Genomic DNA, 15430 nt, shown 5'->3' with positions numbered 1-15430 from the left:
GGCAGAGCACCTCTGTGCTGACTACACACTACAAATTGGAAGACTGAACCCCTTAAGCCTAGGTTCAAGTGCAATACCCTCTTAGCATCCTCCCGCTTCCAAGCCTGACTTGTCACATAAGCACTGCCCCTGGATAGTAGGACCTCTCTCATCTTACACCTGAGTCTTGTGCTAGTAGGTGCAGTCATCTGTCAGGTATGTGTCTCGTGAAACTTCCAGTCTTCAGTGAGAAGATGGATATGAGAGAATGGGTGCATGGACAGATGTGGATGGGAGACACAGAGGATGTATTAGGAAAGGATGAGAGAGACTGATAGATTAGGGGAGCAGAAGGAAGCAGGAAAAGAAAAGGAAGAAGGTACACAATTATAGGAACACAGTGTGTCAGATCAAGAAAACAGAATGAACAGATATTGAAGAAAACTCAAAAAACAATATAGCATGATCTGTTACATGAAATAAAAATGGAGTGAGTCCAGAATGGGAAAGAACGTATAATGGAAGTGAGAAAGATAAAAGTATATGCCTTATTTGCACAGGTATTAAGAACACTGCAGCTCCCCCGATTTCACTTGGAGGTATAAGTGCTCAGTGGGTCTGAAAATCAGGCCCTGAAAGTATTAAATCGAAAAGTTTTGGGCAATACATTATATTTAACCAAAGTAAATGGCAGACTAGGCAGCTGTCACTCCTATAGCTTCCTGAGGCATGGTGACGCAGGTATTTTTCACCATAGTAAGTAAGCACCAAGGCACGTGGGTATCAGATACAAAATACCATGTAAACACACTTTCCAGCTCTTTCCAGTGCTGGAGGGCAACAAACTCACGAGATCACTGATAGAAAATGGGGAAATCAACACTTGAAAAGAGAGAGCTATGTGCATTTCAAAACAAATATAATTGTGTTCAAAATTAATATAACTGCAAATTCACCTAATTTTATCGAAAGTATTGTCTAGACAGACAAAAGCTAATACAGACACAAACCGTTGATAGACTGGGATTGTTTCACAGAATTACTAGTGGGTGGGGGAAAGATGAAAGTAAAACAACTTTTCTTACCTTTACTTTCCCTTTGACAAAACTAACAATATCTTCTTTATTGTCAAAAACAGATAACGTATGGAGTAAGTTTTGCTCCAGCCATTCCCAGTGCTGATTTATCTCCTCTAAAGTGGCACCTAGCAACATTAAAACAGCTGATTAAAAAAGTTTCTTTCACAATTTCTTCTAACCAGAAAAAAAATGCACTTGTGCCATAGACTATTAAGAGAAATTAAGTTTCTGAAGTCACAAATGAAAACTATCAAGAGGTAGCCATGTTAGTCTGTATCCACAAAAACAACGAGAGGCCCTGGTGGCACCTTATAGGCTAACACATATTTTTCAGCATCGGCTTTCATGGGCAAAGACCTGCTTTGTCTTTGCGGGTCTTTGCCCACAAAAGCTGACGCTAAAAATAAATGAAAACTATCAGCTGCAAACAGACCAACAAAATGTTACATGTCAAGACATAACTAGAGAAAAAAGTAATCTACTTGAAGTAGTAGTTTTTAGTACTTTTAGTTTTCAACATCTAAATGCGGGTTTTCTGCAGACAAATACTGTTCTGAGTTTCAAAGCATATTTCTTAAGTAGCAGTTAGAAAACTTTGATTTACCTGCTCTCTCTACTTGCTCTCTCTCACACACACACACACACACACACACACCCCCCTTTAGGGAGGAGGTTATGTAATCTTTAATTTAGTACCCTGCTTGTGAAGGTTTCATAAAAACCTAGATGTCTGACACCACAGGGTTTTGGTTTTGGTTGTTTTAAAAGTGCTTGACAAACCTAAAATAAGAATGTCTGCATGTGGGGGAGAGGTGATTTAAAAGTATAAGTTTTGAAACATGATGGATTTCCTTAAAAAATATAAGGTATTCTTTTTTAGAACCACATGTAGATAGGAATACCAAAAATATGATTTTAGTCTCTGGCAGTTTGTTTCATACAAGATGCTTGCTGAGCGCCACTGTTTCAAAAGAGACACAGTGGTATGTCCTACTGACATGAGAATAGAAGAACAAATGCAAGGGATAGAGGAAAGTTGTAAAACAGCACTGTTAGAAGAAAAGCTGGCCACCCCATTACAAGTTAGCTTCTGCTGGTCAGTCATTAAACAGGACAGGGCCTGCCCCTCTGTCATGAACCAAGACAGATAAGAGGAGAGCCAGCATGAAGTGCTCTTTCCAGTGCCCTGCTGGGAAGAGAAGTGACTGTGAACAAAAAAGGGAGAAGAGAAAAGCATGGAGGGAAAAAAAGAAAATTCCAGCAAAAATCTCCTCATCCCATATATCTGAGTTTTTAAAACATCAGAGGTATTGCATGTCCTCTCACACAGCAGAGATGATAAATTTAGCTAAATATTTTCCACCTTCCTCTGCTAAGTTTCCCATAAGGAATGCCAACTGGCAGGGAAACTTTCCAAGATTTAACTTCCTCAGCAGGAAGGTCTTGTGATGGAACTTCACAAATATCATCAATCAAGGCAAAAAACAAAAACAAAAAAAGAAAAAGAATCATGAAGACAGAAGATGGACACTTAGATGGGCTGATTTAGGGAAAGAGGTAGATACACTAGGGGGTAGGGATAAGGTCCAGAGTGACCTAGACAAACTAGAAGATTGAGTCAAGAGAAATCTGATGAGGTTAACAAGGAAAAGTGCAGTCCTGCACTTCAGACATAAGAATCCCAAGCACTGCTACAGGCTGGGGACCGACTGGCTAAGCAGGAGCTCTGCAGAAAAGGACCCGGACGTTACACTGAATGAGAAGCTGGACAGGAGTTAACACTGTGCCCTTGTAGCCAAGAAGGCTAATGGCCTATCGGGCTGCATTAATAGGAGCACTGCCAGCAGATCTAGGAAAGTGATTATTCCCCTTTATTTGGCACTGGAATATTGTGTCCAATTCTCAGTCCCCCACTACAAAAAAGATGCGGACACATTGGAAAGATTACAGCAGAGGACGTAGCTGGAGTACATGACTTATGAGGAGAGGCTGAGGGATTTGGGCTTATTTAGACCACAGAAAAGAAAAGTGAGTGAGGATTTGATAGCAGCCTTCAACTACCTGAATGGGAATTATAAAGACGATGGAGAGAGGCTGTTTTCAGTGGTGACAGATGAAGGAATGAGGAGCAATGGTCTCAAGCTGCAGTGGGGAGGAGTCTAGGTTGGATATTAAGAAAACCAGTGTGTGGTTTTGGTTTTTTTTGTAAAAAGAGGAGCAAGGTACTCAGTCACCTCCCTGCCCCCTGCATACCCCCTACACCCACATGGGTTCTGCAGATGGGGCTACCGGCAGGGTAGCGGTGACTCTGGCTCTGGCCCTGTGGGGTTGGTGTGGGCTCTGGTTCCCAGCCCCAATCTGCCATGGGTTTGGTGGGGACTCTGATTCTTGGCCCTGCTCTGCTGCATGGCGCTGAGGTTCTGGTTTTGTCCCTATGTTGCTGTGAGTCTAGCAGGGGCTCCAGCAGCCACGCAGCTGGGAGCCATCGGGCCCGGAGCCCTGCTGGCAGCCCCAGCCATCAGAACCCCAGCCGGGGGAACATTGGTGTGGAGGTGCCAGTACTCCCTATCAGCATGTACTGCCACAAAAAAAAACCACCCTGGGAAAACTACTTCACCAGGAGGGTGGTGAAGCACTGGAATGTGTTGCCAAAAGATGTGGTGGAATCTCCATCCCTTGACGTTTTTAAGTCCCGGCTTGACAAGGTCCTGGCTGGGATGACTTAGTGGGGGTTGATCCTGCTTGAAGCAGGGGGCTGGACTAGATGACCTCCTAAGATCTCCTGCCATGCCTATGATTCTATGGCCTCTGCTAGTGTTTAACAGGACCACGCGCTGCAGGGTCCTCATTAAAAACACGAGGCCTACTGTTTCACAAGTGCCATTTTAACATGAAATGACAAATTGAACTTCTAAGCCTGGGCAATGTGGATAGCAGATAAGAACAGTGAGGAATAAATCCATCTATCTGTGTGTGTGTGTGCATGTGTGTGTGCGCGCGCAGACTGGTGCTTACAGTAAGCAGGCATGTTCCACAGCAGTTGACTCATCTTCCTTTTCACTAGACACCCTGTCCAACCACTGGTCACCTCTCACCTGGAGTGCTGTAGATCTTCTCTCTGCCTTACGTATACCCACTCATTCTGTTCAAAATGCTGCTCAAGTTACCTTCCTTCTAGCCATATCACCTCACCACTTCGTGACTTCCTGTACTCCCAATCTTTTGCTCACTTAATTCATGCTCCTTGTCTTCAGACACAGCCATGAGCTAAAACTACATCTCCCCTACAGCGGCCACAGGACAATCTGCCCCCACCCACCCACAATTAGCAGTGATGCTCTATTTTTCCCAGACTTGAGGAGCACTGTGTAACTTGCAAGTTTCTCTCTGTCAGCAACAAATTGCTCTGATGAGAGACGCTGTCCTCACCCATCTTGGTTTCAATTTGTCCATCTTATTTTGCTTGCAATTACTCCAAAAAGGAGACAACATGTCTGTGTGGGAAAGCTAGCATTTTCACCCACAGACCCTATTAAGCAGACTTTGAATAATTAATTTTCCATTCTTCAACAGTATATTAACTATCCAGAAAGTAGGAGCCACACAAAATTACATACTCACATGGAGATTGCTAGAAGACACAGAGCTGCTCCTAACCTGCACTTCAATCTTTTGCTGCAGTAGAAACTGCCCGTAACCTTCAATCCAAAGCAATCTTTAGATTCTTGAGAAGATCTTGAGACCCCCTCAAGCACCTCACTAGTACAGGGAGAAATTAATAAGCAGTATCTTCCAGTTGCAATACTGGAAACTTAACACTGCTTTTCTGCTCCAAGGCTCCAGCTTGATGGGAACTTAGGCAGGCAGAGCTCAGCAGTTTTTCCTGAGGCCCCCCCTACGTAAGTTCAGAGATCAGCTACTGGGGAAGGAAGATAAGTGAAGAAGCATAATGGAAAAGGCAACTTAGAAAACTTCAACACTGCTAGAGACAGTTTCGCTCTGCTGTGTTACTGACTGCTGTTGCCAGCCTCAGTAAGAAACCAGTTTCTTCCCCAGCCGCTGAAGGCGTTTTCTCATTTGACTGTATCTCTTCAGTTCTTACTTGTACTTTGTCAACTTAAAGCCTTTTCACTGAATGAGGATATAGAGAATCTCTGTTAATAGATCCACCTGTAAGAGACATATCTATCCCAACCACATCTCAACCTATCATCTGCCCCCTGGCTCTTAGTTTAAAAACTCTTCTACAAGCTTTTTAATTTTACATGCCAGCACTCTCGTTCTGTTTTGGGTTAGGTGAAGCCCATCCTTTCTGCACAGGCTTCCTCTTTCCAAAAGCATCTGGTTCCTAATAAACCCAAAACCTCTTTCCTACACCATCATCTCATCCATTCACTTAGATACTGTGGTTTTGCTCATCTAATTGTCCTGAATATGAAACTGGAAGTATTTCAGCGAATGCTACCATGGAGGCTTTTGACCTAAATCCCTACATAGCAGCCTAAGTTTGGCCTCCAGAACCACTCTCCACCTTTCCCTACGTCACTGACAGAAACATGTATCACAACCACTAGATCCTCCTCAATACTGCACATGAATTCATCTAGATGTCTTGAGAGACCTACAACCTTTGCACCCAGCAAGCTTCACCGTGGGGTTCTCCCAGGCATCACAAACCCATGTACATTTCTAACAATCAAATCTCCCCATCGCTATTTCCTGTCTCTTCCCAATAAGTCACCTCCCTTGGAGAGGTATCCTCAGTATGAGCAGATACCGTGGCATCATCTAGAAAAAGGGGCCCAACTATGTGATTGTTTCTCTCCACTCCAGCTTCATGTTCTCCTCCCTGAAGACTTTCCTGCTACTCAATATCATAGAGGCTCTCATATTAGGGGTGGTACTACTCCACTGCATCAGGAAAATCTTGTCCATATACATCTTTGTCTCCCATATCTCCTCTAGCTCAGCCACTCTGCTCTCTAGAGCCTGTACTTGGTCTCTGAGGATGATGAGCTGCTTGCACTGAATGCACACATATACGATCTGTTCACAAAGCAGGCAATCATGTAGGTTGCATTTAGTGCAATGAAGTGGATAGCTCCCCTCAGTTGCTGAACCCACATAGTGTAGATTCATAGAATATTGAGCTACCCAACAAGAATTATCTTCTACTGACTTGGAAAAATTACCCGTGATTAACAATTATCCACCTTGGAAATCCATTTGGGAGAAGGGGACAACTCAGGATCCTAACGAGTTATTTGTTAAAGGCTTTCTACAATTTCTATCAGCTATAAAAAAAAATCTTAACCATTTCAGTCAAAGAAGTGGTTCCCTTCAAAGGGAAAGGCAATAGCTGGCCTATCAGACTGAATAAGTTTGCACTAAGTAGAGTAATGATCAACCTCAGAGAGGAATACTACCTACATGCTACTTAAAGCATTGCTCGAGATGAACACTAAATTTGCATACAATTGTAAACTCTTTTATTTTGTTACAACAGAAACAGTTAGGACCATGAAGTATCTTTTTCAGAAAATATTTCCTCTTTAGTGCTGTGTTCTTCCTTTCCAAATTTAAAAAAAAAAAATCAGGTGAACAGCACATATGGAAACAAGGAAACAGTAGCACCTAACCACAGCCAAAAATAACATCAGAAGAGATGCTCTGCAAGCTCCCCCTCACAAATGTAGAAATGCGCATCACTGCTGACCTACAAGCTTTTGTTTCAGTTTTGTATCTTCAAGATACATAGATGGACATCCAAAGGGCAGTGCTTTCAAACACACGTTGCATTTCCTCAAGGATGCCGGGAAGAGCATACACACAGGTGCCTTCAACATATGAAAGGAGCTGACAAAGAGACATCTACTGGAGGTTTCAGTGAAGCCACAAATAATAGCTTCAGTGTATGACTAGCCCCACCAATTTCAATGAATACTAAATCTAACACTATTGGTGGTATTTTAGATGTCAACATTGTTAACAATTTCACCATTCAACTTGTGGAAAAAATAGAGGAAATATATTATGAAGATCTACAACAGCACTTTCTAAAACAGGAGACAGAATGAAGGACTACCCAGGAGAATGCAGAAAGTATATATAGATGCATTCATTAAAACTGGTAGGCCTTATCAGCATAAAGTGGGGGTGCTGTAGTTTCCAAAGGGTTTATTTTTCTGAAGGAGTGTTCAGCTTCAAAAGGTATAGGAAACATTGCATGAAGAATTATTTTAAATACTAGAAAATTCAAGTCTCCAAAGCAAACTATTTATATGGGTCATCTGGCACTAGGATTGCCAGACATCCAGTTATTGACCAGAAGGCCCAGTCAAAAAAGGGACTAGTGGCTCCAGTCAGTACTGCTGATCAAGACGCTAAAAGAGGCTGTCTTAGCCCACTGCACTGCCCAACGGAAGCTGCCTGAGGTAAGCACCCCCGGGCTGAAACCTGCACTGTGATCCCCACCTGCATCCCAACAGTCTGCCCAGATTGGAACCCCCTCTGAGAGAGTGCACCCCTCAGCTCCTCTACTGCCCAAACCACCAACCCTATGCCCCCTCCTGTACCCAAACTCCTTCCCAGAGCCCATAAGCTGCACCCCATTCTGCATTGTTACAATAAAAGCAAATATCATTCTAGGCTGTATTAGCACGAGTGTTGTAAGCAGAGCACAAGAAGTAATTCTTTTACTCTACTCCACACTGATTAGGCCTCAGCCGGCATATTGTGTGTAGTTCTGGCTGCACCATTTCAGGAACGAAAGAGACAAGTTGGAGAAAGTTCAGAGAAGAGTAATGTAATTGACAAAGGTCTAAAATGAAGAAATGGGGTATGTTTAGTTTGGAAAAGAGAAGACTGAGAAGGGACATGACTATTTTAAACGATATAAAATACTGTTGCAAAGAGAAGGAAGAAAAATTGTTCTCCTTAACCTCTCAAACTGGACAAGAAACAATAGTCTTAAACTGAAGCATGGGGATTTTATGTTGAACATAAAGAAAACCTTCCTAACTGTCATGGTGCTGTAGTATCTCAGAAATAATTGCCTAGGTATGTTGTAGAATTTCTATCATAGAGTATTTTTACACCTATCAGGGATGGGTTAGAAAATACATACTCATGCCATGAATGCAAGGGACTCAGCTAGAAGACCTCTTGAGGTCCCTTCCAGTCCCACTGTTCTGTGATTCTGTGATTTTTTAAAATAGCCTATTTCTTTGGGATCAGAAGAGCTGAGGGACATTTTTAAAAACGCCTGCAGGTACAGATACGTTGATTAAAGAACAGAGCAAAAAGCCTCCTGCTCCCAATGGCCTGCATAGACAACTATCTGAAGCGATAAATATGTAAACAGAATGAAATCGTTCTGCAACAGACAGAAAAATAATGGAAGGCAGGAACAGCCAGATTATTTTTTCCTGCTTAACAGAAGAAAACATTCTCTTTATGTTATTAATACCTGGAATTATAATCAACAGGTATGTTGTTCGTTAAAACAAGTCACAGCCAGTAGCTGTTACACACACAAGGTTACTAATTTTGGTTACCTTCAGCTTCCAGGACATGCAGATACCGAGCATGCTTGGGGATTTTTTTTAATTGGTATGTAACTCACCAGTAGCTACGGCCCAGTAAACTTCCGATCCATTCAATAACTCACCACATGCTATGGCAGAGTAAACAGGCGATCCCGGAACTTGAAGTAAAATGCGAAACGGAGCAACACGTGCATTAGAATCTAGCACTGCATCCAGAGCACCTACCAAGCGACCTGCACACACACACAAAAAAAAGAGAATGACATGCTTTAATAACAAGAGCACTAAGACATGTCTATCACTATTCGTTGTCAGGTTTAAGAACCTCAAATCAAGCACAGGACAAAAACCATAATAAAGCGTTCTTACACTGGCTTGTAAAACAGAGACGTATTCAAACATATTAGACATTATAGGACCATGCAGACCAATTGGAAGACCAAGGTCTGCCATATACACATACGATTAAAAAGAGCTGTGAAACACAAGCTTTAGTTAGAATACATAAACATTTATTATTTAGCACAGTCTCAAATACACTGGGTCTCAGACTCTGCTCCACAATAATTAGCTCCTGAGTAAAACAAATCTTAACGTAATATATTGCCATCTGTTTGAACTGAAAACACAAATTTGCAGTGAAAATATAACACAAAATGTACCAAACCCTCTCCACTAATTATGAGGAAAACTATCAAAAAAAAATCAAAAGTCTTCCAACTACAAAAGATGAACATTTAAAATGTGTATCCTCCTCACCACCCTAAAAAGTTCTAATTCTCTATGATGGTCCTAAAATTCTGTATTTTGCCAATGACGACAACACAATTAGGAGCACCCTATAAATTCACATCCCATCATCAGAGGAAGCTGTAGGGCAACGGCATAGCACAGTCTAGCCTGCAAGTTTCAAAATATTGAAGGTCATGTGATTAGAAAAGAATGAAGCAGCTCAAGGACTAATTTTTTCATCCTGGTATTATACCTGTGAGTATGGATTTTTAAAAGCATTTTATCTAGCCCTAACCCTGCTCCATTTAAGTCACTAGGAAAAGTTAGGCCAAGTACTTCTGAAAATTCCAATAAAGGTCAGACTTGTGACATATGGTTATTTATTAACTTACACAAGAAATGCATATAATGAAGCCATGTGAGTACACACTAAACAAAGGGTATTTACCCTGTTACTCAGTTTGCACAAATTAAATTCCTTTTTCTGTTCCTGAATGATTGACTGCAGCAGCCAATTCCTCTTTTCACTCTTTACTTCTCCTTGACACTTCCACAGTGTTCACTGCATGTTACAAACAAAGTTCCCAGCTGAACACAAGTACATGAAAATAATAAATACCACACACAGACCCCTACAGAAAGGCCCGGTTAGCCACAGTTTAAATATTATAAAAAGAAAATACTGAAAAGCCAAAACTAAGAAGAATAATTTAAATATATTTAAAAAAAATATCTGAGCCAGGTTCACACACAAATGCCAACGACGATTGACTGGAATATCTCTTTAAAGTCTCCATCTTCAGTTAAGTTTTGTATTTGCATAAATAATATCATACGAGGGGCCTCACTGAACTTCCATTATGTCTATGCAAAGACCTTAACACACCTATGTGGGATATAGATTAGACCCCAATCTATTTTTAATTTGAGCAGGACAGTAGGCACTTTCCAGTTTTACAAGTAAAGAATGCTGCCCAGATTTCTGACCTCACACACCTGCATTTCAGGTCAGTAAAACAAAGGTACATCAGTGAAGCACAATAAGCAATTTAGGTATATTTCACTCTTGTATTTTGATAATATTTTTCTCTTGTGGAGAAAAAGTATTTAATGCAGGCTGTAAAGATTTCCTAGTTTGACATGAACGCATATAAATAAACTTTCTGAAGTAGCCTTATTACTATGCTTTAGCACACATTTTTGAGGAGCTACAGTAATGGTATAGGTTGAAATTTAAATGAACAAGCTCTAAATATAGATCGTTCAATAATTAAATCAATGCATGTTATAAAAACTATGCAATGTTAGCCAAAATTTGTACACCAATTTGGTGAAGACTGAGTACAAAGTTTATTATTAAAGAAAGGAAAGCTACTTAAATTATTCTTTTAAATTCTGAATTCTGCCTAACATAGTAGATCCCCAAGTTATGTGAAGGTTGTGTTCCTGGGCAACCTCGCATAACTCAAATTTTGTGCAAGACAAGAGGAGCCAGGAACCAGGTGGCAGCCTGGCTCCCAGTTCCCCTGCACTTGCAGGAGACAGAAAACTGACCAGTGCACCAGCGCTGGTCGGTTTCCTGTCTTCTGTGAGTGGCGGGCAGCCTAGAGCCTGGCTGTGGTCTGCCTGCTGCTCATAGGAGAGGGAAAGCCCCTGTCAGGGGCAGCAGCCTAAAAAGTCAGGCTACCACCCCTTACAGGAGAGGTTTCCCACTCCTGTCAGTGGCGACAGATGAGAGTCCCTCAAAGTCACCTTAACCCGAGAAACGCACAAGTCAAGTGCACATAGCTTGGGGTTCTACTGTACTTTTAACAAACAACAACTGCACAGTGCTGCTCTTTGGATAATCTAATAAAAACCTGCAAACAAAGAGATTTCTAAAAGGGGCATTTAATTTGAATTTTAAAATCAATTTCTTCCTGAGATTTAAGTTTCTGATAGAGCATCCTTTAAAGAGCATTTCCTTATTTTTTAAAAAACATTTTTCCTATATATTACACATACACAGAACACATAAACCACTCCTCTGCTGATGTTTAAGGGCCTATTTAACCAGGAAGAGACTGATCTGTAGGGAAAAGCAAATAAATACAACACAAAACCATTCAGGGATAAAAATAAAGCCATCAGAAATAAGATGCAATTGATTTTGTACTGCACCTACAAAGCTGCAGGCACAGATTGTTCTAGTCTGAATTCAAAGTCCAGTAAGAGATCCTCTCAGGAACATACAAGTCTTTTCATGATTTTATCAAGATTACAAAGAACACTGAAGTGCAAGAGGACAGTCCAAGTCCAATGCAGACATCAGACAAAGCTGGGGGAGGAAGGGAGAAGAATATTGCTTTTCTGCTCTAAAATCAGTTTGTGCTCAACAACATTTTTCCGGGACACAGGATTTCAAAGCAAGAGGGAAAGTGTTTAACTTCTATTCTTGTGGAAGCGATGAGCTCTGACAAAATGTGCATTCTTCCTATAGATTATGGATCTGAACCACACTTTTTGTTTAGCTACATTTCAATGTGTACCTTCATGCACATTTTATATACCCTAAATCAGTGGTGGGCAACCTGCAACCCATCAAGGTTCTCTGTGTGGCCCAAAAGACATTTTGTTTACCATAGCAGTGTTACTGTATTCTGCTGGTCTCCAGCCACATTGTCTGTCTCCCGCCACTGGTATTACTAAGGCAACGCACATGTAAAGTACAGGTATGTGATGTGAGATGTGATTACACACAACATTTACTGTGAGAGCCATGCACTCCCTCTGCAACCGAAGTGCTGCTACAGATCAGCTGGCACATTCCACAAATTCTAGATACACAAGTGCAAGTAGCAGAACTATCCTATCCCATCCCAGGAGACCATCTCCATTATAACAATCTTGCTGCCCGCTGAGATGTAGGAGGGCCGCCCATGTGGCCTGTTCATTAGCCTAGGTTACCCATCGCTGACCTAAATAGTGCTAATCAAACAATGCACAGGCACAGTTTATATGGAAGTACAAAAAATTAGAATTACAATAAAAGCTACTACTCTGAAATCCATTTTAGAGAAATTAGTAATACCCCAAAGACACTTTCTGGTTATCAAATACATTTATAGAAGTAGTATCCACCATTGGAGCTTAATCTGTATTTACCTGAAAGCTCAGAGAGAGGAAGCTATTACAAACTGCAATGTGTGACCCCATGCTTTGAGTACTGCAACTCACAACTCCAGTCTAGAAAAGGATTAATTATAGTTAACTCACCTGTGAAACACTGCAGATTGCTCTAAACTGGTATGAATAATCCATAAGATACATGAAGAATTTAATTGTTTTGAGAGGCTGGGTGTTAGAAAATTAAACACGGACTCAAAACTACACTCTGAAATCTGGGTTTCTTACAAATATTGATTTTTTTTTTTTTAACAACTGTCAAGTCAAGATTTTGGGGAAGTAGTCTAAGATGTAATTACTTATGACAGGTCAAGCAGCAACTGACCCAAAGATCTCTACAAAGAACAAAAGCCTATCTCTGCCCATCTGCGCCGCATCAAATAAGTCTTTGGGTAAAACTAAGGTAAAGTTTTCAAATGTGCTTATGTCCCCATTTACAAAAGTGGCCTAGCAGTTCGGCTGCTAAGAGGTCCCGCGCTCCCTCCCCCCAAAGTCAATGGGACTTAGAAGCCTAAATGCTCAAGTCACTTAGAATGTCTCAGCACTGCAACTAGAAGGTGGGAATGGAGCACACACAGGCATACCTGAGAGAGCTTCGACTGAGTTAGCTCATTGACATATAGCAGTGAAATGACAGCAGCATAGGCTAACTGCTCAATGCAGTCCCACCTAGGATGCTGGGCCTACATTTGGGCACCTAGCCCTGCCTGGTGAAGCAGCACTCCTCTGTTGAGTGAGCTAGCTCAATTACTTCACATGCTGTAATTACACTTCCTTACTGCAGTGTAGCACAAACCCACCACGTGCTTTTGAAAATTTTAACTAGTCGAGCAGAAAGAAGATTCCATATTCAAAGGTTTACATGAAGACAATCAAGCTTGCCATAAAATTCTACCTCCACTAACACATTAGGGAAGCGTATTACTTTGTTCTGATATATCCATGGTCACTGGCTCATGCAGTGTTTTAGTGCCCTCTGTGCCTCTCATATCCAGAAGCTTATAAGTATGGCCCTACCAAATTCATGGACATGAAAAATGCACCACAGACTGTGAAATGCGGTTTCTTCTCATGAAATCTGGTCTTTTGTGCACTTCCACCCTATACTATAGAGACTGCAAAGGGGAGACCAACAAACTGGTGGTCCCGACTGAAAAGAGAGTTACAGGGGTGGGGGTGGAGGGTCAAAAAGACTTACTTCTGTGCTGCCTTCAGTGCTGGGCAGCTGTAAGCTAAGCACCCAGCTCTGAAAACAGCACTTCACCAGCTGCACTGCAGAATTAAGGGTAGCAATACAATACCAAGCCACCTTTATTTCTGTACTGCTACCTTCAGAGCTGGGCAGCTGGAGGTGGTAGCTGCTGACTGAGAGTCCAGCCCTGCAGGCAGCAGCACAAAAGTAGAGTGACAATCCCAAAACCACGGTAGCGTAACTTCTGCGCTGCTGACAGTGACTCTGCCTTCAGAGCTGGGCTCTGGGCAGCAGCTGCCACTCTCCAGATGCCCAGCTCTGAAGCAATCCTGCCATCAGCAGCAGCTAAGAAGTAAGGGTAGCAGTACTGCAATTCCCACACACAATAACCCAGTAACCCCCGCCTACAACTCCTTTTTGAGTCAGGACCTCCACATTTACAACACCATGGCACTTTAGATTTAAGTACATGAAACCATGAAATTTAGATTTTTAAAATTCTGTGACATGAAATTGTTCAAAATGGACCATGAATTCAGCAGGGCACTACTTACACACATAATCAAAACAGGAATCTGTGTTAACTGGAGCTAGGAACTGGAATAGATGAGAATCTCAATTTGGGCGACGGGTCACCAATCTGACCTAAGAATCTTCAGGATTGTCCTCCACTCTGAACTACAGTTGTCAAGAGCTAAACGAGCACTGTGATTGGAGGTAGGTCTCAGAACTCATGCTAATCACACACACAAATATCACAGCAGCACAATTTTATCACGGTAGTGGGATTCTACACAGATAAGTATTTGAGATAACACCTGCATACAAATTTGATTGCTCTGGTTAGTTACATAAATATAGTTGGAAAATACGATCACATATATGCCTAGTCCTACACCCCGTACCCATGCACCCTCCTGAGAACCTGAGGAGCTGAAGGATCCACTCCTCTCTGCTGGTGGTGAGGGGCGGGAGTGTAGGATAGTAGAAGAAACTTGAAAGATTTAAACAGAGACTAGTACTACTAGAAGAGAAGAGAATTTTAGAGAAGTCTTAGAAGATCTTTAGAAATCCTTCTAGAACTCACCCACGCTCTACTAGCCGTGCAGCATTATAGGCCTCTTTGTGTCACCCCAGCCCAATCTTCCAAAACTAAAACCACACTTTCATACTCTTAAGATTTTGAGACTATGCATGTCTGATTAGGGGATTAAATCTAAGACACCCTTCTGAATATGCCTTAGATGTCACAATGCAGCCTAACAAACAAATTCCACGAATGAGCATCTGAAACTGAAATACCAAGAAATAGCACCTGATGATTTTTAGTGACCCTTGATTCTACTTCACACTAAGCAGGGTGACTGGTGTACCTGGGCCATTGTATGTTGGGCACCTGATGATATCACACAAGATAATGCTGCCTTTTATGATCCTTCTGCACTTAAAACAGTCAAGGTGGAAAATCAGATATGGATATATTTGTGCTTACTAAGATATATTTTAAGATATATTTATGTGTGTACCAATACATATCTGTAAATCTACATACAAACATCTACCTAAATGAGAAAAAAAATGCTTAAGCTAAGCTCTTACAGGGTATGTTCCCTGTAGGCCCCTTGCATTACTGCTAAAATAGACTAAATCAAATTAATGAAAAATAGATCAACTACACATAGGCTTAAAAGCTATAAATCCAATACAAGTATCCTTATTGGCTACATCTGTAGAGG

General features: G+C 41.5%; 1 protein-coding gene across 2 annotated transcripts in view; it reads right to left on the bottom strand.

The window, feature by feature from the left end:
• The window catches only part of TBC1D8 (TBC1 domain family member 8), a 75365-nt gene that overhangs the window by 47313 nt on the left and 12622 nt on the right, over positions 1-15430 (bottom strand). Inside the window, exons 2-3 of one of the 2 annotated variants that reach the window (XM_074991577.1) lie at positions 8683-8838; positions 1065-1183 (exon numbers count right to left, since the gene is read on the bottom strand). In XM_074991577.1, coding sequence (XP_074847678.1) covers positions 1065-1183; positions 8683-8838 — 275 coding nt within the window. The remainder of the gene's footprint in view (positions 1-1064; positions 1184-8682; positions 8839-15430) is intronic. The other variant, XM_074991586.1, reaches the window with a different exon arrangement.

The sequence above is a fragment of the Carettochelys insculpta genome, chromosome 1 (genome assembly GCF_033958435.1).
Source record: "Carettochelys insculpta isolate YL-2023 chromosome 1, ASM3395843v1, whole genome shotgun sequence".
NCBI lineage: Eukaryota > Metazoa > Chordata > Testudines > Carettochelyidae > Carettochelys > Carettochelys insculpta.
The sequence above is the reverse complement of the archived record's forward strand: the minus strand, read 5'-3'. Positions and strand labels throughout refer to the sequence as shown.